Raw genomic sequence first — 24,801 nt, 5'->3', positions numbered from 1 at the left:
GAAGGTTTTGAGAGTTTTTTTCTGAGGAGAGCACAGACTGGAAAATCAGGCCCTGAGCCCTGCTCTCGGATGCCTTAAGGCAAGGACATGGAGGCTGTTCGTCCTGAACTCTGTTTCCCAAAGACCCCTCTTCAGCCTCTCCCTATTTTCTGTCTCCCTTGCCCACTATATCTCCTTTGACCCAAGGAAAATCAATCCTCCTAACAAAAATAACACACCCCTTCTCCCCTTCTTCCTTGTGTCTTGTAAATTTTGCATCCTCCAAATTCTCAGGAAAAGCAGTTCTTTTCTTGAGCCCTGGAGCCCATAGCTGCAGGCTCTGCAGAGGCATAGAGCTCAAGGGTTGCTTGTTCCCTGCCCCCAGCCCCATCCCTTTAGGCAGGGCAAGCTCTGGATCCTTGGATGGCAGCGAGACTTCCATTCCACTCTGGCTTTCTCCCAGAGCAGGAACCAGACACACCTCCAACCCAAGCATGAGTGCTGTGTTCCTCTGAAGCCCTGTATTTGATCTGCACAAAGAAATCTTGTTCCCTTTCACACATTTTCTCATCTTGTTGTTTTGCTTTCATTCTCCCCACTGCCTGGGTCACATCCCAAAACATCTGTGACCTTGAATGACAGCAAAAGCATCCTTTTTTCCCTTGCCCAAATCCACAAAGATCATCCGATACTGGGGTTGGCGATGGAGTGGGGAATTCTGGTTCACCCTGCCTCCACCCAGTCCTCCTGTGAACTGAGCTCGTTGGCAAGTTTGATGATATGCGTGCACTTCCTGACGTGGAGCGCGGGCCCTTCATTCTCTTGCGTTGGCAGCCACATTCCTGCAGTTGCACTTCCCTCTGTCCATACTGCCTGCCTGGGCCACAGGGGAAGCAGGGAAAGCAGGTGGGAATCAGCTGCAGGGGCCCTGACCAGTCATTTCCAAAGACAAGTGCGAAGGGAGTAAGAAACTCTTTCCAGAAAGTTCCTAACAATCTCATCTAAAAGAGAAGTCTGAAAAGGTTCTGCCATTTTACTATGTGGATCGTCACTGGCTGCTCACGTGATCCACTCTGCAGACAGCCAGGTGTCACACTGGGACAGGGTCCTTCAGGTTCGTTTGTGTGGAACTTTGCCATGCGCCTCAGGTTGTGCGTGTCAGTAAACTTCACAGATTATATCAGCAGCTTTCCAAAACCAGTCCTCACAAAATGTACAAGTGGCTTAAAAAGAAAATCCTGCAAAGAAACCTCAGTTTGAGGATAATACTATTAACACAAGCACTAGGCAACGAGCAAGTATTTCATAGCCGGTATGAGCTCTTAATCAGCCACATCAGGAGACAAAAACAGCAGCGATCTGATCAAGTCTTACTTTGAACCAAGTCAAAAAGTATTCAAAATTATAAGAAGAATATTGAAATCAGGGTTTGCATCCACCGCAATGAACACTAAGCTCTTCATATGTGAATATTGGATCTTGAACACTGACCCCGTGGGGTATCTTCTCAGCATGACAGACATTCAAGCCCGTCGTGGAGACACACTCAACTCAGAGCAAATCCTTCAAACTGCTTCACCACAAAGCATTAGACCAACATTTCCAGAGAAGCACAGTCACTCCCCTTCTGATGCAGCAGGAGCTTTTATATGATTATTCTATTTTTAAGATTACTTATAAGATAATGTTACTATGCTAATATCCTTATAAATATTTTTGTACATGCTTTATAATGCACATCATGTTACCACAGCAGCAGACATATATCATAAATATACATTTATATGAGAATACAAAATAAATGATATAAAATATAAAACATATTTACATTCAAATGATATAAAATTTTTTTTTATCTTTTTATTTTATTTTTTATTTTTTGACAGGCAGAGTGGACAGTGAGAGAGAGAGAGAGACAGAGAGAAAGGTCTTCCTTTGCCGTTGGTTCACCCTCCAATGGCCACCGCAGCTAGTGCGGCGCACCGCGCTGATCCGATGGCAGGAGCCAGGAGCCAGGTGCTTCTCCTGGTCTCCCATGGGGTGCAGGGCCCAAGTACTTGGGCCACTCTCCACTGCACTCCCTGGCCACAGCAGAGAGCTGGCCTGGAAGAGGGGCAACTGGGACAGAATCTGGCGCCCCGACCGGGACTAGAACCCGGTGTGCCGGCGCCGCAAGGCGGAGGATTAGCCTAGTGAGCCGCGGCGCCGGCCCCAAATGATATAAAAATTTTAAAAATTGGAGGCGCATGCTCAAATTTCTTTTCCTCAAAGGGTACACACTCGTAAAAGGCTGGATTCCACTGATCAAAGTGAGAGGTGTCAATGATTTAGACTAGAATAGGGCAGTGGACTCAGAAAGAAGTGGTCTGATTATAGAAACACTGCAGCAGGATTTACAACAGGACTCATTGACAACTGGGGTACAAGAGGAAAATGAAGCAGTCAACAAGGATGGCAACTCCCAGGTTTCTTTTTTTCAATAAGTCATAATAAGTCAGTTTCTCTCTCTCTCTCTCTCAAAGGCAAGATGAGAGAGAGAGAGAGAGAGAGAGAGAGAGAGAGAGAGAGAGAAATCATCCATCTGCTGGTTCACTTCCTAAATGGATGCATACCCAGGGCTAGGCCAGGCTGAAGCCAGAAACCTAAAACTCCATCCAGGTCTCCCATGTGGGGGCAGGAGCCAAGCACTTGGGCCATCTTCATTGCTTTCCCAGGTGCATTAGCAGGGAGTTGGATCAGAAGTCAAACTGGAGCTCTAACATGGGATGCCAGTGTTGCAGGTGGCAGCTTAACTCGCTGTGTGACAACACTGGCCTCTCCAAAGTTTCTGACTTGAGCAACTGAGGGATGGCAGTGCTACTCAATGGGAAAGCAAGGAAATGGAAGATTGGCTTTGGGCGTGTTGCCCTGGAGTTGTATTCATCATTAAAAGGTGAAGCTCTAAGGAGTATGCTAAGGTTGAGTTATGCAGTTGGGAATTTTCATCTGCAGATGTTGTTGGGAAAGGGTGACATTACCTACGGAGGGAAAAGGAGATTAGGCATGGAGGCATGAGGAGTGTTCAGAGGGTAAAGAGAGTAGAAGCTGCTAGTGTCTTAAAATCGGACACATCTCAGATTTGCAATGTAGGTAATTTAAAAAGCCTCTGAAATGACTCTTCTGCTTTTGTCCATGCCACAGGCCATTCTCACCTAGCAGCACAATACCCTCAGTTATCAGATCATGCCACCCTACTCAGAAAGAGCCAGTGGCTCCCCATCTTACTAAAAAAAAAAAAAAAAAAAAAAAAAAAAAAGAAACAAAACCCTAAGTTTTTACAATGACCTCCAAGATTCCCTCCTTCTCTGTCCCTTTTTGTCTTTCTGACTCTATCTTCATTTTTTTTCTAAGATTTATTTATTTATTTGAAAGGCAGAATTACAGAGAGGCAGAGGCAGAGAGAGAGACAGAAAGAGGGGTCTTCCATCCGCTGGTTCATTCCCCAGATGGCCGCAATGGCCAGAGCTGTGCTGATCCGAAGCCAGGAGCCAGAAGCCTCCTCCAGGTCTCTCACGTGGGTGCAGGGGCCCAAAGACTTGGGCCATCTTCTACTGCTTTCCCAGGCCACAGCAGAAAGCTGGATTGGAAGTGGAGCAGCCAGGACTAGAACCTGTGCCCATATGGGATGCTGGCACTTCAGGCCAGGGTATTAACCTGCTGCACCACAGAGCTGGCCCTGAAAAATTCTTTTTCTATATGGAATAAAACCAAAAAGCCCTGACCATCTGAGCCATTTGCTCATGGTTTTGTTGGTAGCAAGCATCCTTGAAGAGAGACACATCTCCTCCTGCAACCCCAAACTGCAGGGTTGGTTCCACACATTGTGCAAGTGGTGATTTCCCCGAGCTCCTGGCCTAAGTGCCAGCATCCCATATGGGTGCTGTTCAAGTACTGGCTGTGCCACTTCCAATCCAGGTCTCTGCTATGGCCTGGGAAAGCAGCAGAAGATGGCCCAAGTCCTTGGGCCCCTGCACCATGCAGGAGACCCGGAAGAAGCTCCTGGCTTCGGATCGGCGCAGCTTCGGCCGTTGTGGCCAACTGGGGAGTGAACCAGCGGATGAAGATCTCTCTGTCTCTACCCCTCTCTCTGTAACTCTTTCAAATAAATAAAATTTAAAAAGTAAAATAAAATAAAGTGGCTTCAGGACAGGCATTGAATGTAGCACTTAAGTCACTGTTTGGGAAGCTCACCTCCCATATTAGAGTGCCCGGGTTCCAGTTTCACTTCCACTTTCAATTTAGCTTCCTGCTAAGGTGCACCCTGGGAGGCAGCAGGTAACGATGTCTAAAGTATTTGGGTCTCTCCCATCAGCATGGGAGACCTAGATTGAGTTCCTAGCTCCTGTTTTCAGTCTGTCCCTTTCTCGAGTATTATGGGCATCTGGGGAATTAAATCAGTGGGTGGAAGATCTCTCTCTCTGCCTTTGAAATAAATTTAAAATTTTTTTCTAACAAGGGCTGGTGTTGTGGTGTAGCAAGTGAAACTGCCACCTGTCATGCTGGCATCCCATATGGACACTGGTTCAAGTCCCGGCTGCTCCACTTCTGATCCAAGTCCTTTCTGATGGTCCAAGTGCTTAGACCCCTGCCACCCATTTCGGAGACCAGGATGAAGCTCCTGCCTTCGGCCTGGCTCTGCCCTGGCCATTGAGGCCACTTGGGGAGTGAACAAGCCGATGGAAGATCTCTCTTTCAAATAAATAAATATTTAAAAAATTCTTTTCTAACTAATGAATATTTTAATTATTTTGTATCTCACATAAGTAAAACATTTTGCACATATTTCATATGATCCTTTATATACCCAAAATAGCTATTAGCCCCGTTTTTATTTATTTATTTATTTATTTTTTGGACAGGCAGAGTGGACAGTGAGAGAGAGAGAGAGACAGAGAGAAAGGTCTTCCTTTGCCGTTGGTTCACCCTCCAATGACCGCCGCGGCCGGTGTGCTGCAGCCGGCGCAGCACTGCGCTGATCCGATGGCAGGAGCCAGGAGCCAGGTGCTTTTCCTGGTCTCCCATGGGGTGCAGGGCCCAAGCACTTGGGCCATCCTCCACTGCACTCCCTGGCCACAGCAGAGAGCTGGCCTGGAAGAGGGGCAACCGGGACAGAATCTGGCGCCCCGACCGGGACTAGAACCCGGTGTGCCGGCGCCGCAAGGCGGAGGATTAGCCTAGTAAGCCACGGCGCTGGCCACGCCCCGTTTTTTTTTTTTTTTTAAGACAAGGAAACTGAAGATTGATCCTGAAGCCATGTGTTCCCTGACCAAAGCCAATACTCTCCCTATGAAATTGAGAAGGCAGGGCCGGCGCTATAGCATAATAGGCTAAGCCTCACCCTGTGGCTCTGGCATCCTATATGGGCACTGGTTTGAGTCCCAGCTGCTCCTCTGCTTATGGGCTGGAAAGGCAGTGGAAGACAGCCCAAGTGCTTGAGCCTCTGCACCCATGTGGGAGATCCTGAAGCTCCTGGCTTCAGACTGGCCCGACTCTGGCCATTTGGGGAGTGAATCAGTGGATGGAAGACCTCTCTCTCTCTCTCTCTCTCACAAATAAATAAATCTTAAAAACACAAAAAACTGTGTGGGTTGTGTTTCACAGGTTCTCAATAAGCTGGAAGGGAAATATTATAATCCCATAGGTACTCACTTTGAAATAGTTTTAAGTATAATTAAAGACCATATTTTCCACTCATTAAAATCTTTATTATTTACCATATGTACAATATTGCTAAATACTAAGGGGAAACAAAGACAAAATTTTAAATGGTGCCAACTCTCAAGGAGTTTACAATCGAATGATAAGTAGTTTAACATACACTGTAGGAGGGGAATACCAGTAAACATTTACCCCTGAGAAAATTACCTTATTTTTCAATTTAAAGCATAAATTGCCTGTTGGGAAACACTGCTATTATACATATTTTTATTAGTTCATTCTTCTTAAAGGATATTGGTTGTTTCTGGAAAAGAAAATGTCTTACCCTGTAACATCTTTACAATTAATTTGATTAAAAACTTTTTTTTTGTTTAAAGAGGAAAAATTTAGATTCTCGGGGGAGGCATTTGGCACAGCTGTTAAGATGCCACGTGTGACAACCGAACCCACACTGGAATGGCTGTGTCTGAATGCACTCTCAGCTTCAGCTTCCTGCTGAAGCACAGGTTAGGAGGCAGCTGATGGTTCCAGGAGTTGGGTCCCCACCAGCCACACTGAGACCCAGATTGAGTTCTCGGCCCCCAGTTTCAGCCTTGTGTAGCCCCTGCTGCTGGGGCCATTTGGGAGTGATCCAGCAGATGGGAGACCTCTGTCTCTCTGCTTTTCAAATACGTAAACAATATACAAAAATTTTAAACTTGTAAATTCACAAAATCAAATTAACTTCATGCATAGACAAAGTGTGTCTGCAATAATAGGTAAAAAGTTGAGCACAACTAGGTCTAGCATCAAAGTATTAAACCTGAATTACTTTGGAGATTTGCCTTGGACAAGTCACTATGTACGAATTCACCATTTATAAGAGGGATATTTACCTCTAGTTAGGATTATAACTCATAGAGTCCACATTTTTTTCCATCTGTAATACTATGCAAGGTTTAAAAACTTTCCTATTAATAACTTACATATTAAAATAATTTAGACAAAAACTAGAGCTAAAAAAAGAGAAAATCATAATGGTATGGAGTAAACTCTCAGTGCAGAAATGAATGTAAATTTGCATGTCTATTTTCCCCTTTTATTCCTTTTTAAAAATGGCTCAGATAAAAAACTTAAAATATGTAGCAACACAAGCTTGAGAGCTCATTTTGTGAAATGCAGTGTAGAGAAAAAGAATGGGCAACATTTATAATTTAAAATATTTATTGATTCATGCCTTCCAGAATTTTTTAAAAGGTCAGTCACCAAAGGCCAACACGTTTTTCTGCTCTCAATACTAAGCCATGTTTTTCCACTGACAATAACGAAGTAATGTGTATTTTGACAGCTAATCAGTTGGTGACAGCTGTGAGTCTCTGTTTTTAAATACAAGATCAGAGTTGCAAACAGACCAAATGTAGCAACTGTAAAAAATGAATGGGCCAAGCCTTACTCTAAGTGACCAAATGACCAATCAGCCAGATGCAGCACTCCTAGGCTACAGATGTCTTTGCTCAACAGCTCCGCACATATCTGAGTTGTCTCCATGGATGTTCTCAACGTCACAAATGTGGCTGCGACAGCCCTGATGCTGCAAACAGTATGCAGAGAGCTCGCTGCATGATTCCTCAGTTTTATTCCTCAGCAGGTTTCTCTTCACTTTCTTCTTCAGCTTCAGCTTCTTCCTTGCAAGAATCCTGACTGTTGGCATCAACAAAATAACTTTCTTCCCCATTCTCTCTTTCTTCTATTTTTTCTTCTTCATGAAGGCTAGAGGAAGAAATTTATCAATCTTTGAAAGGAAAAATGAGCTAGCTTAAAGGTAAACAGACTCTGCAATGAATGCCATCGTGGAGCCAGTCTTCCTCAAGTGTCTGAGCTCCAATTTATTGAGAACCAGCTCTATAAAGTGCCAACTGGGAAATTAAATATTCCTCTGGAAACTAATTTATTTCAAATTTGAGCGACTGACTCTTTAAACCTCATATGAAAGAATGCTATTATTTTTGTTATCTATATCAGATAGAAATCATAGTCTGCAAAATACTCCATCACCATGTTAACATTTTGAATGTCAAACGTTAAAATATCAGTGTATGTTTTACAACCATTCATATGTATTCTTTCAGGAAAAAAACCCTTTTTAAAATGATATAGGACAGAATTTTATTCTTTCTTGCAGGTAAGATTTTTTCAAAGGTAAACCATTCATTTTACATATGTTACCTTTCTTTATCTTCACTGAAACTTTGCGATTCTTCATTGGCGAAGCACTCAAGTACTTTTCCACTTTGGCCTTTCCTTGAAACAAACTCATCAGATATTCCTAGTGCTTTTAGGGTGTTAGAATAATGCTTTTCTGCTGCCATCCTTGCATTTTTCTATAGGAAAGACAAACCTTTTAGATGAGAATAAAGACTTTATATTTCCATTAAAATATATGGGTTAAAAGCGCCAGTGAAAATTAAGTTTAACAATCACAGCTGGTTGAAAATATGCATGCTGGGGCTGGCACTGTGGTGCAGTGGGTTAAAGCCCTGGCCTGAAGTGCCTGCATCCCAAATGGGTGCCAGTTCTAGTCCCAATTGCTCCTCTTCCAATCCAGGTCTCTGCTATGGCCTGGGAAAGCAGTAGAATATGGCCCAAGTGCTTGGGCCCCTGCACCCGTGTGGGAGACCCGGAGGAAGCTCCTGGCTCCTGGCTTCAGATCGGCACAGCTCTGGCCATTGCGGCCATCTGGAGAGTGAACCAGTGGATAGAAGACCTTTCTCTCTGTCTCTACCTCTCTTTGTAACTCTGTCATTCAAATAAATAAAATAATTTTAAAAAAAGGAAATATGCATGCTGTATGATTAACAACTGCATTAGTAGATATATACCCACACAAAGTACATGTGAGACCTAGGAGATGTGTAGCAGACTGCTTAGGATAAACTGTGGGATCCTAAGACTGTAAACAGTCCAGATACCTATCAACAGGTAGATGAATAAATAACAACACAGTAAATGTTGTTATTTACTGCCCACATGGATAGTTAATAAAGAAATGAAAATGAATTAACTGGGGGCAGGCATTGTGGAGCCGCCAGTAAAGCCACTGCTAGAGGAGCCTGTATCCCATGTCAAAGAGCCAGTTAGAGTCCTGGCTACTTTGCTTCCAATCCAGCTCTGCTCCTAAGAGACAGCAGAAGATGGCTCAAGTGCTTGGGCTCCTGCTACCCATGTGGGAGACCTAGAAGGAGTTCTAAGCTCCTGGCTTTGGCTTGGCCCAGATCTGGTTGTTGGGAGGCATTTGGGAAGCAAACCAGTAGATGGAAGATCTGTCTGTCCCTCTCTCCCTGCCTTTCAAATAAAATGAAAAATAAAAATCAATCTAAAACATAATACTAAGTAAAAGAAGCAAATCCCAAACAAATATAGTATGATTCATTCACATAAAGTTCAAGAACAGTCGAAACTAAACCATATTGTTTGCAGTTATGCAGGTAGTAAAACTGAGAAGAAAAACAGGAAATGCCTATCACAAAAGTTAGAATGGTGGAACCTCTGTGGGAAAGGTAGGAGGCTGAGATCTGGAAGGGGCACAGGGTTACTGCCATGCTGGCAATCTATTTGTTAACCTGGGTGGTAACACATGAGTTTTGGCCTGTAATTATTTTTTACACACTACCTACGTTTCATATACTTTTATGACTGTATAAAGATACCTGGAAAAATCAGTAAGAAGGTAATTTCAGCACTGGCATTTGGCCTAATGGTTAAGATATTCTTATCTCGTATCAGAGTACCTGGGCTTGATACCTGGCTTTTCTTCTAATTCCAGCTTCCTGCACGTGCAGACCTGGGAGGCACTGGTGATGGCTCAAGTAATTGATTTCGATTTCTGCCATCCACGTGGAAGAACTGGATGAAGTCCCCAGCTTCCAGCTTTGGCCAGGCCTGGTCCCAGCCATAGTGGGCTTTTAGGGAATGAACCATAGGATAGGAGGTCTTTTTTTGCCTCTTAAATAGATAAATGGGAGAATAAATTCATGTGATAGTTGTCAGAAGGTTCTTCAATTTATATGCCTACTGTAATCTGTCAAAGACGATAAAATCTTCAGCATTGTTATCTTTGCTCTGTGGCAGAGGGCATACGGCAGAAAAAACACAGATTCAGAGCTGGATTCAAACCTCTGGCTTTGGGATCTGTTGAGTTAGGATGACTCTTACACACCTGGAGCAAATCGAAGGCATTATAGCTCCTGAGGCCACAGGTGTCACGAGCCGTAAGATGACTGGGTGGCTCAGGTCTAGTCCACTCTAGCCCCTGTTAGTGGATCTGAACGGGCACAGGGCTAAGAACTGCTCTCTGGGTCTTCAACCAAAGCAAAGGGAGAGACTGACCAGGTTCCAACACACCGATGAGAACACATTCTACGTGGGCATAAGGAAACAATGACCCTCCTTCAGAGGTTAAATGGTTCACTTAGGGTCACAAGGCTAGTGACTGTGGAGCCAAATCTCTCGTCTATTTCCTGGTTCCTCCCACCCCATCCTGCTGCTCTAAGCAGCAGTGGTCGTGTGGGAGTCTGAAGGTGGCCTCCACCTGACTTCAGCAATGCAGTTATCAGCTATCCGCTTAACCCAGGGATGCCAGCAGAATGAGGGACCACGGGGTTTGGTGCTCCACACGAGAAACCAAATAGCAAAGACAGATTGCAATCGATAAAGCTATCATCCGTGCATTTTCTGGTACTGTGGGAAACAGAAAAAGAAGCACTCAAACTACTTCTCAAAGGATCCACTATGAGTAACAATTTTCAGAAAATTAAAAATGCATCCACAGGTTGTGAATACCAACAGACAAGCTTGGTAAACTGAAAGACAGGACAAAGAAATGAGAACCATGCGCCAAAGGCTGCACAGAGGAATAAAAAAAAAAACCCAAACCTAACTCTGTATGCATTAACAGTATACTCTGATTTAAGCAAGTTAAATATAAGAGAGATTAAAAAAACACTAATCAAAGGTAATGCTAGCAAGCCTGCATCTGAATTTGGTTTAAAATTCAATTTAACATTTGTTCAGTTAATAAGTCCTGGGATTTCTAAGAAACAGGACAATATGGTTTGTTTTGCAATAGATCCTCAGCATATTCTGCTGGGGGATAACTCAACAGCCACGAGACCACAATTAACTCTTCTAAATGGGCAATGCATAGAGCTGCAAGTGAATCTATCAAACAACTGTTAATTAGCAGCAACAGTCACAGCAAAACAGGCTGGAAAAAAAAGCACTAATTTATGTTAACCAAACATGATGAGTCACTGTCACAGCCACTCTGTACACAGAATAATCTTTTCTAATATTTTACATCAAGGTGAATAATGTGTAACTGCTCCTAATTGGAACAAATATTTCACCATAAAAAAGAACCGTAGGGAGACGACCGGGAGGAGGAAATTCAGTTTCGTGGAGAGGCAACTGGAGCATTAGCGGGAGTAGAATTGGAAGTGGAGCAGCTGTGACTCAAACCAGAGCTCTGATATGGGATGCCAGTGTCACAGGAGTAAAACCATATTCTTTAACAAAAACCTCTGTCCTGATGTCCTGGAGGGTCCTGGCCTCAGAGGATTCTGTCACTCAACAGAGTGACTGGAAGAGATTCATGGAAGGTGCTACTTTTGCAACACTTCTAATAAGAATGATGTGCTTCAAGACACTCTATATTAATTCAGCTTGTACACGTGGGGAAGTTGGGAGAAGAAAGTGAGCTCTCTTTTAAAGGTCCTCCTAGGAGTGCAGTACTGTGTCTGGGATTAACGCATGGTTAAAAAGTGAACTTCAGGGGCTGCTTGATGTGGCACAAGTTTAAGTCACTAACTGCAAAGCTGGCATCAGATATTGGCGATGGTTTGTATCCAGGCTGCTCCAGTCAATCCAGCCCCATGCTAATGGCCTGGGAAAGCAGCAGCAGATGAACCAACTATTTGGGCCCCTGCCACTTACACGGGAGACCCCAAGGAAGCTCTTGGCTCTTGACTTTGGCCTGGCCCAGTCCCTGCCACTGCGGCCATTTGGGGAATGTACAAGGGGGTGGAAGATTCTTATCTTTCTCCCCCGCCCCCACACTTTGGTCTTTTAAAAAAAAGAACAGTGATTTTTACTTCTAAACAAAAAGTATTTACACTCCTTTGTGGAACAAACAAAAGAATTGGAACGATTATCAGAAACAATGAGTTTCAAGATACTGAATATCACGAAACAAAGGAAAATACCCCTGAGACTGGGAGGATATGACGTGAGCTGTGCAGTTGTTCAGGTTATTTCCTTGGGACAGTGTCCAAACCAGGGTTCAGAAAAGGGAAAACCAGGCAAAGCTTGATGATGCCCTAGCTGAGAGTATGAACCACCAATATGGGAGGACCAGAAGGCAGGAGTTTAGAGGGCACAGTATTGGAGAGAGCAAAGCTGCTGACAGTTGTGGAGCTCTGCAGAGGATGCTCATCCTGCAGGGTACTACTCAGGGTGTGCAGGTGAAGACACTGCTAGGACTGGGACTAGAGAAAATAACAACAAGGCTTACAGAGAGCTGAGAGGAGGACTGCCCTCACTATCCAGCTGGAACAATTGATAAATCTCAGGACGGTGGGTACAGTATGTAGAATTTTGCCTCAATAGTGAGAGAAAATTATCCCCAAACACTGCTTTCATTCCACTTAACATGTTTTTAAAAACATGAAGCAAGAGGCCGGCACTGTGGCACAGTAGGTTAATCCTCTGCCTGTGGCGCCGGCATCCTATATGGGCACCAGTTCTAGTCCCAGTTGCTCCTCTTCCAGTCCAGCTCTCAGCTGTGGCCCAGGAGGGCAGTGGAGGATGGCCCAAGTTCTTGGGCCCCTGCACCCTATGGGAGACCATGAGGAAGCACCTGGCTCCTGGCTTCGGATCAGCACAGCGCCGACCACAGCGGCCATTTGGGGAGTGAACCAACGGAGGGAAGACCTTTCTTTCTGTCTCTCTCTCTCTCTCTCTCTCTCTCTCTCTGTCTATAACTCTACCTGTCAAATAAATAAATTAAAAAAGTAATACTGAGATAACACAGATGCTAAAATTAGCAAGGAACACAAAACAGTAACTATAATTATACCACATATCATTAAAAAGCTACACAAAAGACAAAATATACTCAGTGTTTCAACTAAAGATATAAAGAAGACAAGCTTCTACAGATATAAACTTTCATATTTAAAAGTCAAATGACGGCCGGCGCCGTGGCTCACTAGGCTAATCCTCCGCCTTGCAGCGCCGGCACACCAGTTCTAGTCCCGGTCGGGGCGCCAGATTCTGTCCCGGTTGCCCCTCTTCCAGGCCAGCTCTCTGCTGTGGCCCAGGAGTGCAGTGGAGGATGGCCCAAGTGCTTGGGCCCTGCACCCCATGGGAGACCAGGATAAGTACCTGGCTCCTGGCTCCTGCCTTCTGATCAGTGCGGTGTGCTGGCCGCAGCGGCCATTGGAGGGTGAACCAACGGCAAAGGAAGACTCTCTCTCTCTCTGTCTCTCTGTCTAACTCTGCCTGTCAAAAAAAAAAATTTAAAAAGTCAAATGAAAGTAAATATAATTGGCCGGCGCCGCGGCTCAACAGGCTAATCCTCCGCCTTTCGGCGCCAGCACTCCGGGTTCTAGTCCCAGTCGGGGTGCTGGATTCTGTCCCGGTTGCCCCTCTTCCAGGCCAGCTCTCTGCTGTGGCCTGCGAGTGCAGTGGAGGATGGCCCAGGTGCTTGGGCCCTGCACCCCATGGGAGACCAGGAGAAGCACCTGGCTCCTGCTTTCGGATCAGCGCGGTAGGCCAGCCGTGGCGGCCACTGGAGGGTGAACCAACAGCAAAAGGAAGACCTTTCTGTCTCTCTCTCACTGTCCACTCTGCCTGTCAAAAAAAAAAAAAAAAGTAAATATAATTAACATTAGATTAAACATTTCAAAGACAATATTAGTAAAAAGTAAAGGTTAACAACAGAACTATCTGGAGCTGGGTATTTGATCTCCTTGTTAAGGTGTCCATTTCCCATATAGGTGTGCCTAGTTTCTATTACTGCCTCATGCTCCCTATTCCAGCTTTCCTCCAATGTATACATTTGGAGGCAGCAGGTAACCCAAGTACTGGGGTTACTGCCACCTATACAGGAGACCTAGATTGAATTCATGGTTCCTGGCTCTGGCTGCTGCGGGCATATGAGTGAACCAGTAACTGTAAGCTCTCATCCTCTATCTATATCTCTGTCTCTCTGCCTTACAAACAAATAGTTAGATAAATTGTTTATACATTAAAAAACAACTGTAAAGCATGAATTTCAAAAAACAGCTAAGACAACTTGCTATATCCCTTGCTTCTTCTACATCATAAAAATAACAATACTGATGATTTTTTTTCTCAATATTGATGGATCAAGGAATATGGTAAAGAGAAATTTTTTGTAGTAGGCACATAAAATAAAAGAACTCTCTTAACAATATTCCTATGAAATTTTCTTACTGCTTTTTCCAGGTATCTTTACACAATCATAAAAGAATATAAAATCTAGGTAGGCTATAAAGAATAATTACAGATCAATACTTATATGGCTATCACCCAGGTTAACAAACAGCATTATTTTACTAACAAAGGCTCTGAAAAAAAATTAGCTTTGTTTCTCTAGAAATAAACAATTGATGACAAAAATTTGTCTAAAATCAATGCCCTAGTTTGAAGGAAAAAAAATTTTTTTTGCAACCGAAAGTTTAATTTGTAGTAACTCTTTCATTTATTTAATAATTACTGAAAACTTATTTTGTGACAAGCTGTCTTTGGAGGCAGGAAGTGCGGGAGGAAAGAAAAGTTTTTTAGGTGAAGGGAAGAGCATATGTGAGGACCAAAAGTGGGAGAAGAAATATTAGCTATAAAACTAACCTAGGTCCCCTACTCTTCCCCAGCCTCTACCCTCAACTTTTATGAGGTCCACTGTTTTAGATTTTACAAGCTTCTCCATTCTTATTCTTATTCTTTTTTTTTTTTTTTTTTTGACAGGCAGAGTTAGACAGTGAGAGAGAGAGAGAGACAGAGGAGAGAAAGGTCTTCCTTCCATTGGTTACCCCCCCCCCCCAAAGGGCCGCTATGGCCAGCACTGCACAAGCTTCTCCATTCTGATTGTTCATGTAAAGCTGAAGTTTCTGTTTCAAGCATCATCTATGTAGCAAATTAATTTTCTATGCCTTGTGTGTATAACAAATAATATTGAAGTTCCATTCAACTCCAGGATTAGTCACTTTTTTTTTTTTTGACAGGCAGTTAGACAGTGAGAGAGAGAGAGACAGAGAGAAATAGGATTAGTCACTTAACAAGGGACTCAACTCATTAAAGTTATGTGCTTCTTTAAGGGATATACTTTTGTTTGTTGCAGTTTTCTATATAAAAATATGATAAACTCTGAACAAATTAATGTTTTCAATATATAAAATTTCCTTATGAGTTTAATTTCTTTTTAAAATTTATTTGAGAGAGATGGTGAGATAGAGTGTTCTCACCCTCTAGTTTATTCCCCAAATGCCTCAACATCTGGGGCTGGGCCAGGGCAAAGCACATAACCCACAACTTAATCCAGGTCTCCCATGCTGCTTCCTTGGACCTGCAGCAGCAGGAAGCTGTATCAGGAGCCAGAACCAGGAATCAAACCCAGGTATTTTGATGTAGGACATGAGTGTCTGCATTGGTGCCTCAACTGCCAGGCTAACAGCCTGACACCAGTATGGGTTCAATATCATATGTATTATTTATTTTGTCATATTTTCCAATTCACAGCATGACAAAATTGCTTAATAAAGCAAAACCTCATCATTAATATGTCAGAGTAGTGCTCTCTGCCTGGCCTAAACTCACAAAGAAAATGGAAGGTCATTATCTGGCTGATTGATCATAATTGTTCAGTATAGGTTCAACAAATGCTTATTGATGTTGCCCCTGTGTCAGACGTCATCTTAGGTGCTAGGTAAAATGATTCCACACCTCCCCTTAAAATTACCTACCTAGAAGGGAATAGAGACCACTCTGTAGCAGTGGCAGAAGACAGACATGTGTACAGGCTGGTCAGAGAACAGAGAAGGGCACCCGACCAAACCTGGAGAAATGGTCCAAGACGTGACTGTACAAGAAGACTAGGACAGAAAAAGACTTCTCAGAACGTTCTGACACAGCACAAATAAAGACTTCAAGTTTGGAACCAGCAGTCCACTAAGAGTTTGGTATGATGTAAGAGTAAAGGGTGACAGGACAGGAGATAGGAACAGGAAGACGGCAGCAACAGACAAAGAGGGGAACAGGGATCAAGGACAAGTCTGCATTCCAGGCTAAGACTCACGGATTTACCTTCTGGGAGGGAGCAGGACAGTTTACAGTTAAGTGTTTGAGACAAGCCAATCTGGGTTTCAATCCCAGTTCTACCATTTACTAACTATAGAATTTTAAAGTTACTTACCTTCCTTGAACTTCAGTTTCTTCATCTATAATATGGGAGATGTACTTTATGGCATTGTTTAGAGAAATTAAAGACAAGACTCCCTGATACCATTCACTGAAAATGGTAATCAGTGAGAATGGATGACTGGCACTGTTATCAAGAATTAACTGCCTACCCAGGGCCAACATGCTGGCAGCAGAACAGGAATGGCAAAATGAAGATACCATAGATGGCTTTGCAAAGGGCAAGGCAGCAGGACTCATCAAATTATTGTAGTAATTCATACAGGAAGTAACAGTTTCACCCAGCATTTCACCAGCAGAGATGGTGGAGGGCAGATCCAAGGATTATTTAGGAAGAAAAGGACCCATTCATATAAATTATACCCCCAACCAAAGCAGGGAATCAAGAGTAGGATTCAGCTGCGGGAAAAAGAATGTTGAGATGCAGATGGGAAAAATGAGTAGAGGTTACCAGAGAACGAGATATAAAAACTTGCAGTTCAGGGTTTCTTTGAGCCAAAAGTCACTCTATGGTATATAATACAGAACAGCTTAAAATGGTTTTTTTCCCTAAAGTTGAAACTGAGATGTTTAAAAAAATAAAAATCCACTCCATGAAATGAGATGCACTGCCTAAATTTATATCCAATTCAGCAAGTTAAAAGATAACTTTAACTCTGAAAGACTGTAATGTGCAGATTCACCCACAACACATGCCCATAATCCTCAGTGAGTCCCTGACAGGTACAAGCACAGTCCTGCAACTATGCTCATCTGCCACAGGCCAGTGCTGTCGATTGTCCAACTGTAACAGCTTGAGCCTCAAGGGATTTTGTCTGTTGTTGTTAAGCCATGTCACCCTTACAAACCCCTCCCTTATGGGGACAAAGGAGAAGATGACCTAAAATTGATAAAGACTGAAAAACTGAGTATAAATTTAGTAGCATGAGGGTCCTCTGTCTATAAGATCACAGTTTATTTTTCCTGTAGAAAGGAAGTCCTTTTAGTAGTTTAGTTCACAGAAAAATGAATTACAGACTCACTTAAAAAAAAAAAAAGAAATGAATCTGATTCAATCAGCAATTTTGTTTCATTTTTTAATTCTTCAGTGAACTCCAAATCTTATTATAAAGCCTCACTTGAATATTAGACCAAGTTGGTACTGAAAAAGACCAGCCACTAAAAACAGGTTGTGAAACTAGTATTGTGGGAATAATTGGGTTAGCAGTATGTTCTTTATCAAGCTTATGTGCCTCATCAACAACAAGATTCAGTGCTCAGATATTAAGCAAAATTATTTGGCTGATTTGATGAATAATGTACCTCTTTAACACATAGGAAAAACGGACTGTAAGTTTAGGAGCTAGAGATGTTAATTAAAAAAAAAGGAGAGGGGGGTTTGCTGACAGTAGCTCTTAAATTCCAACAAACACAACCTGAGCAACTCTTTCAAAGAGTAGTGGCCTCATTTTTAATTTTTCTTCTCTTTCTTCTAGTTCTTGTCGGTATTGTCTCATTCTTTCCTTTTCACTCTTTCTAAAATCAAATAAAAGGAATGGAATTATAAAAAAAGTCATCTACAAGCATACAAAACACCTAGCTTAGAGGACAAATCTAAATTCATGAGCATAGTTTACAGTTTACCTCACTTCTTTTTTCTAGACTGGTAAATTCCCATAGAAGGCAGAGTAAACATTTCAGGTTCTGAGAACACACATTTTATGCCCTAGGAACAGAGTGGGTACATTGACTTCTGAAATCTTCAAGGCATAACACACTGAAGAGTTTTAAACTAGGTTGAAGAGATAAATGAATGTTCTCTTCTCTAGTTTCTAAGTATATAAAACCAAGAAACTCAGTCCAAATTAGATACCTTCTCTTTAAGGGATTTCTTCTGAAAACAAGACCTACTCTGACTTTTTACCCTTAATGAGATCTCCTAAAGGTTATTGCCAAAGTTAATTAAATGGGAACAGATCAGGGAAGAAGATTCTAAGAATAGAATACACAGAGGAAAAGGAACTAAAATACAGATTTACCCTAAGTATACTTAATCTTTGGACAAGATCCTATTAACTATGCTATTTTGTCTATGTAAGATATATTAACACTATCAAGATAATGAGATTTCATGGATTAGAGAAAAAATTATATTTTAAAATGATGCTTAATTATATACAAGTTGGTATTACAAAAAAGCTAGTTTACTACCGAAGAGTAATTAGTATATTGTCAGGGCTGGCGCCGCGGCTCACTTGGTTAATCCTCCGCCTGCGGTGCCGGCATCCCATATGGGCACCGGGTTCTAGTCCCGGCTGTTCCTCTTCCAATCCAGCTCTCTGCTGTGGCCCAGGAGGGCAGTGGAGGATGGCCCAAGTCCTTAGGCCCTGCACCCCATGGGAGACCAGGAGGAAGCCCCTGGCTCCTGGCTTTGGATTGGCGCAGCACGCTGGCCATAGCAGCCATTTGGGGAGTGAACCAATGGAAAAAGGAAGACCTTTCTCTCTGTCTCTCTCTCTCACTGTCTATAACTCTACCTGTCAAATAAATTTAAAAAAAAATAGTATATTGTCAATTAATTTCTTGCCTAAGTTCACCAAATTAACCTCTCTCTATCAATGGATTAATGCTACATTATAAAGGAGTATTCATGATAAAAAATATTAATGCTATATTACAAATGAATACTCTATAATTAAAACAATTTACATAAAGTATATATATATATACACACACACATATATATGTTTTCATAAATCAGATTAGAAATAAATTAGATTACTTACCTGGCTTTGAGGGAGATATTTTCCTACTTAAACATGAACATGTTAATGTGTAACATCTGGAACACTGGTTTTCAAACTTTGTACTACTGAATTCTAGTGCTCTGTGAAGGGATTCTAGGGGTTCTGTGAATTTTTTTATATTGAAACTAATAAAAATGCAACACATACTACTAAACATTAACACATGTGTATTAGTTCATCACATAACTGATGTTAATTAATCTCAATGTGTCAATTAGTGCTATCAGATTTTGTGCATACCTTAGAACAAAGCTCTGTAATGTACATTTATTGAAAAATATCCTGAGATTACAGGACAAGTAATTAGAAAAGGGTTTTATCTGTGTGAATCAGGATTTTTCTCAACACTGAATTGTACAACCAAAAATAACATACAAAAAGATAAGATGCTGACATCATAAGATTACAGCTACTAACGATGGCCACAAGATGTTTCTGTTCATTAACATAGCTTCATGGTTCTCACCAAAGAGATGAGCATACAAAGGCACATCAAAAAGTTTGTGGAAAAATGAAATTAAAAGATAAGCTTATTTTGGTACAAAATAAAAATTGAAATCCGTACAAAGATTTTTTTGAGCATACACATGTTCCATAAACTTTTTGATGACCCCTTATACATGCTGGTTCTCACCATGAAGTGTGTGTGTGTGTGTGTGTGTGTGTGTGTGGTATAAATGATAAAAACTTGAATCCATAAACTAAAACACTGAAACCATTCTCAATCTGTTTATATCTTAGTATCCTAACCCTAACCCTAATTATAGAAAAAAAAGTTTGAAAACCAGTGTTCTGGAAGTTTAAGATTCTTTCATGATACCTGAGATATTTAACTCTGGATTTAGACATCTGAGCTAAACTTTGATGTGAGTCATAAGCCTTAGCCCGGGTTGTCAGGAGTTTCTGCATTTCTTTCATTCTTTGCTTCTGCTTAGTTAGGAGCCGATTTCTCTCTTCTTCCAACATTTTCTTTTCCTCAAGTGATCTCCTGAGGGCAACAAACTAAGGCTTAATTCCTTTTAAGCCAAGGAAAATGCTGTTTAACAAAGATTTAACATGGGGTAATTTTGAGGTTGGAAAATAAGGCAACCTTTGGAGAAGATCTGACTTGTGAAACAGGAAATCCAATCAAGGCTGACTGCAACCTATCCCCGGAAATTCATAAAATGGAAAATCTATTCATTTCTTAGAACAAACCTTCTGACAAAATGTTATACATTACATAGTAAAATATCTCACAGAAACAACAGGAGTTAACATTTTCAAATTCCACACGGAAGGATTTTTTACAGAGCTGCACGCACTGCTCGGATCCTGGCTGTTTACCTGATGGCTTCTCCTCGGGCTCTGGAAGAGGCCGTGGGCATCGGAGGGTTGCAGTTACAGGGCATGCGCTTTGAACCTGCACTCTTCACTGGTGACTTCCTTCTTGGGGACATGTAAGGCCAACGTGTTTCTTTTAAGTTTTCTTCATCTGCTTTAATGTCTGCCAAGACTGTCTCTCTTTTAATGGCACTGGAGGACGGCTGAACATCAAATGGTCCGTAGTCTGTCAGGAGTTTCGAGCCCTGGTACTCCGAGGGCAGTTTCAGATACGTCTTGGGCGAGTCTTCGTAGTCAGGAGGCTGGCTCCTCGCCTTGTGCTTCAGCAGCACAGCCTGGGCAGGATGCCCAGGGCTCCTGAAGCGTCTGTAAGCTGGCTTCAGAGACAGCGGGGAGGAGTTCTGTACAAGCTCCTGGGCTCTCGTCGGAGCCCTGAAGTTCCTATGCTGATCTTCCTCTTTTAACTTGTCACTAGCAATTGAACTGTAAATAGATCGAGGTACTGGTCTGGCTTTAAATCTATGTGTTTTCTTTTTAGACTTAAAAAAGTCTCTCAGTTGCTTTTCCCGGGCCGCCTGCTTCTGTTCCTCTCTTGCAATAAACTTAAATGGCTTTTGTGAAGCCAACAGAGCTTCTTTGTTTTTCTCCTTCGTGCTCCTCCTCCGTTCTTCATTCTGCTTGACGATGTCACGATAAAGGGGGAGAAAGACATATTCAGGGACTGGGTTGGCCCGGAACTTCTTAAACTCCTTCTCTTCTTCCTGTTTTTTGAGCAGTTTATGTACAACTTCAATATCTGATTTAGATTTCATGGTCTCTTTTTTCTTCTGTTCTCTGATCATCATTTGAAAAGGCTGAGGTACTGTGATCCTTGGCACCCATTCTTTTGGTCTCCTCCTTGGTTTTCCAACTGCTTGAAAGTGAGCATCTTCACCTTGAATATAATCTTTAACCTGAAAGTTTGTCCACATGTTGTTGATGAGCTCCTTGGCATAGGACATCACTCTGGTTTTCCTGGGAGAGTCTTTTTCTAGGTTGGGCAACTCCTCTTCAGAAGACGTGTACGAAGAAGAACGGCCTAAATCAGGCTCTGAAAGTGATGTCATTAAGGAGATAGGGTGATAGTAGTTCTTTTCTGAGACAGAGCTAAGAGAGGAGAATACTTAGGTTACACTTTCAGTTGTATGTGACCACATAAAAAAACTACGATAGAGGTGTATATATATATAAAGCTAAGATAGAGGTGCATATGTGTATATATATATATTAAATATTTATTTATTGATTTGAGAGGCAGAGTTACAGAGAGAGGGAGAGACACAGAAAGAGGTCTTCCATCTGCTGGTTCACTCCCTAAATGGCTGCAATGGCCAGAGCTGGGCCAATCAGAAGCTAGGAGTCAGGAGTTTCTGGGTCTCCCACATGGGTGCAGGAGCCCAAGCACTTGATCCATCCTCCACTGCTTTCCCAGGCCATTAGCAGGGAGCTGGATCAGAAGTGGAGCAGCCGGAACACGAACCGGCCCCCGTATAGGATGCTGGTACCGCAGGTGGAGGCTTAACCTACCACACCTGGCTCCAAGGTATATATATTCTAAGATCAAGGCATCATCAGGAGAATGGAGCTAACCAAGGCTTGTAAAAATTACCACTTTTATTTGGAAGAGCACTGGGAGATGGCTGTAAACTATCTAACTCAACTCCCTCATTTCCCAGGAGAGGCACTTGAGACAATAGAGGCTCCTTTCACCTACCTTCTGTTAACTTCTCCATGTTGAGAACCACCATCCTGAAATATATTTCTGATCACATCAATCCCTTGCTTTGAACTTTTTAATGAGTCCTCATTATTGCAATAAGAAAGTGTGGAAGCAGGGTTTTGGCCTACCAGTTAAGATGCCAACTGAGACACCCACAAAATGCTGTAAAAATGTCCCAGAGAGGATTTTCTAGCTTCACTTCCTGGCTCCAGCTCTTGAATCCAGCTTCCTACTAATGCAGACCTGGATGGCAGCAGTAATGGCTACTTGGGTTCTTGCTATCCACGTGGGAGACCCGGCTTGAGTTTCAAGCCAACCATACTGCCTCAAGCTTTTGGAATTCAACCAAAAGACAGAGGCTCTTACTCTGTCTACCTCTCTAATCAATAAAAATTTAAAAAACAAAAACAGTCTAGACTATAAAGCCCTGGAGCTGGTGTTATGGTGCAGCAGGTTAAGCCACTGACTGCTATGCAGGCACTCCATATGTGTACTGGTTCAAGTCCCTCTCTCCTTCTAACTCTGCCTTTCAAATCAATCAATCTTTGGAAGAAAAGAGACTAGCCCTGCCTACCTGTCCAGTCTTACCTCTTACTACTCCCTAAAGCCCCAGTCACCGTTCTTCAGTCATACCCAGTTCCGTGAAATCCTCACAAACACCCTGATTTCTCACGCCACTGCGCCTTTGCATACACGGTTTCGGCTGCCTACTCTCCTCTGTTTCTGGAACACTGAGTTACATCATGTGCAAAGCAATGTCAGGTCCTCAGCCTATCTTTGAGCTCCTTGAGGGCATTTTTCTTTGACTCTTCAATACCCAGGTAAGGTCTGGTGCACAAAGCTGCACATTGGACTGGATGAGTTAAGGGACTTGTGTGTTAAGTTTCAAAGTGAGAGGTTCACAGCAGAAATGGGGCTTGAAATTACAGACTATCTTGAAAATGGAAATCAGACTCATGCGTCCAAGGCTGAACTCTTTGTACATATCTTTAATGAGCTCGTGTTAATTCAAATATTACAAAAGACTATTTTTTAAAAGGAAATTATTTATTTATTTGAAAGCCAGAGAGAGGGAGAGGGAGAGAGAGAGATCTTCCATCTGCTGTTTTATTTTCCAAATGGCCACAACGGCTGGAGCTGGGCCTCTCCAAAGCCAGGAGCCAGGAGCTTCCTCCAGGTCTCCCATGCGGGTACAGGGACCCATGCCCTGGGGCCCTCCTCTGCTATTTTCCCAGGCCATTAGCAGAGAGCTGGATAGGAAGTAGAGTAGCCGGGACTCGAACAAGTGCCCATGTAGGATGCCAGCGTTGCAAGTTGGGGCTTTACCTGCTATGCCACGACGTTGGCCCCTATTAAAGTCTTTTACAATTAAACCACTGGGGGCCCGCGCTGTGGCGTAGTGGGTGAAAACATTGCCTATAGTGCCTACATACCATATGGACACTGGTTCAAGTCCTAGCTGCTCCACTTCTCATCCAACTCTGCTAATGGCCTGGGAAAGCAGAAGAAGATGGCTCAGGTTCTTGGGCCCCTGCTACTCATGTGGGAGACCAGATGAAGCTCCTGGCTCAGATCTGGCCCACCCTTGGCCATTGAGGCTACTTAGAAAGTAAATCAACGGATAGAAGATTCTCTCTCTGTTTCTCTCTCACATGCTCAGTAACTCTGACTTTCAAATAAATAAATCTCAAGAAAAAAAAACTTTAATATTCATCATTTAAAATGGCCCAGTCTAAACATTTTGATATGTATGCCCACAGGTCGATGAGTGGTGAGTCAGAGAGAAAATAACCAAACAGCTGCTACAAGGCCCTCAAAGCAAGAGGTTATCTCATAAGCTGGTAAACTGTTAAATATTATACATAAATCCCACCTCTGTATCTCATTAAGAATACAAAAGAATAGTTGAGAAAATACTGTGAAATAATTGTGTCTCTCACTTGTAAGTATATATTGTATTTTACAGTCCACAAATAACACTGAGTCCACACTTACCTCGAAGAGACACTGGGAACATCTTCCCTGACGATCACTGGCTGAACATCCTTTAAATTTAATTTATTGTGGTACAGTTTCTCTAATTTTGCCATAGTTTCCATGTGGGCAGCCTTCAGCTCATCTAGTTTCCTGAAATACTCGTCATTGGAGTGGTAAATGTCAGAAAAGTTTACAAAGTCCTCATAGCTCATACCACTATCCACCCCAGAGAAGTTGGTGTTAAAATCAACCTGTGGGAGAAAACACTCATGATATAATGTTTGTGTGTGAAAGACAAATTCAGTTAACACTGATCCAAATTCTGCTCCCATGTTGTTGTTGTTGTTGTTGTTAAGATCTATTTCTTTATTTGAAATCAGAGTTACAGAGAGAGGGAGAGACAGAGAGAGAAAGAAATCTTCCATCTGCTGGTTCACTCCCCAGATGGCTGAAACCAGGAGCCTGGAACTCCATCCAGGTCTCCAGCATGTGTGGCAGGGGCCCAGCTACTTGGGCCATCTGCTGCTGCTTTCCCGGGTGCATTAGCAGGCAGCTGTATCATAAGTGGAGTACCTGGGACTCAAACCAGTGATCACATGGGATGCCAGTGTTGCAAGTGGCAGCTTAACACACTACTACAATGCTGGCCCCCAAACACTGCTTCTTAAAGGGTCCAACTAGTTAGGCTATCAGTTACTTGTGGGATATGTAAATTTACCCTTAGTGATATTTTAAGAACAAGAGGCAGTGAGACTGAACTGCCAGGAAATAATATTACTTAATCCATTTTATAAAGAATGGTTAGAT

The 24,801-nt window shown here is 42.6% G+C and overlaps 1 protein-coding gene across 15 annotated transcripts in view; it reads right to left on the bottom strand.

The window, feature by feature from the left end:
* Positions 1-6,861: 6,861 nt before the first annotated feature.
* FAM161A (FAM161 centrosomal protein A) overlaps positions 6,862-24,801 on the bottom strand; it is a 28,747-nt gene continuing 10,807 nt past the window's right edge. For 2 of the 15 annotated variants that reach the window (XM_008254359.5, XM_051838198.3), the window contains exons 2-7: positions 24,013-24,245; positions 20,262-21,404; positions 19,756-19,923; positions 17,565-17,664; positions 7,882-8,036; positions 6,862-7,425 (exon numbers count right to left, since the gene is read on the bottom strand). In XM_008254359.5, coding sequence (XP_008252581.3) covers positions 7,290-7,425; positions 7,882-8,036; positions 17,565-17,664; positions 19,756-19,923; positions 20,262-21,404; positions 24,013-24,245 — 1,935 coding nt within the window. In that variant the 3' untranslated portion in view covers positions 6,862-7,289. Of the gene's footprint in view, positions 7,426-7,881; positions 8,037-17,415; positions 17,665-18,914; positions 19,924-20,261; positions 21,405-24,012; positions 24,246-24,801 lie in introns of those variants that run through there. The other 13 variants (XR_016229338.1, XM_089326382.1, XR_016229340.1 and 10 more) reach the window with 13 other exon arrangements.

This window comes from Oryctolagus cuniculus, chromosome 2 (genome assembly GCF_051225735.1).
Source record: "Oryctolagus cuniculus isolate XC-2025 breed Fujian yellow rabbit chromosome 2, ASM5122573v1, whole genome shotgun sequence".
Taxonomy (NCBI): Eukaryota; Metazoa; Chordata; class Mammalia; order Lagomorpha; family Leporidae; genus Oryctolagus; species Oryctolagus cuniculus.
This window is presented reverse-complemented; position numbering and strand designations above follow the sequence as displayed.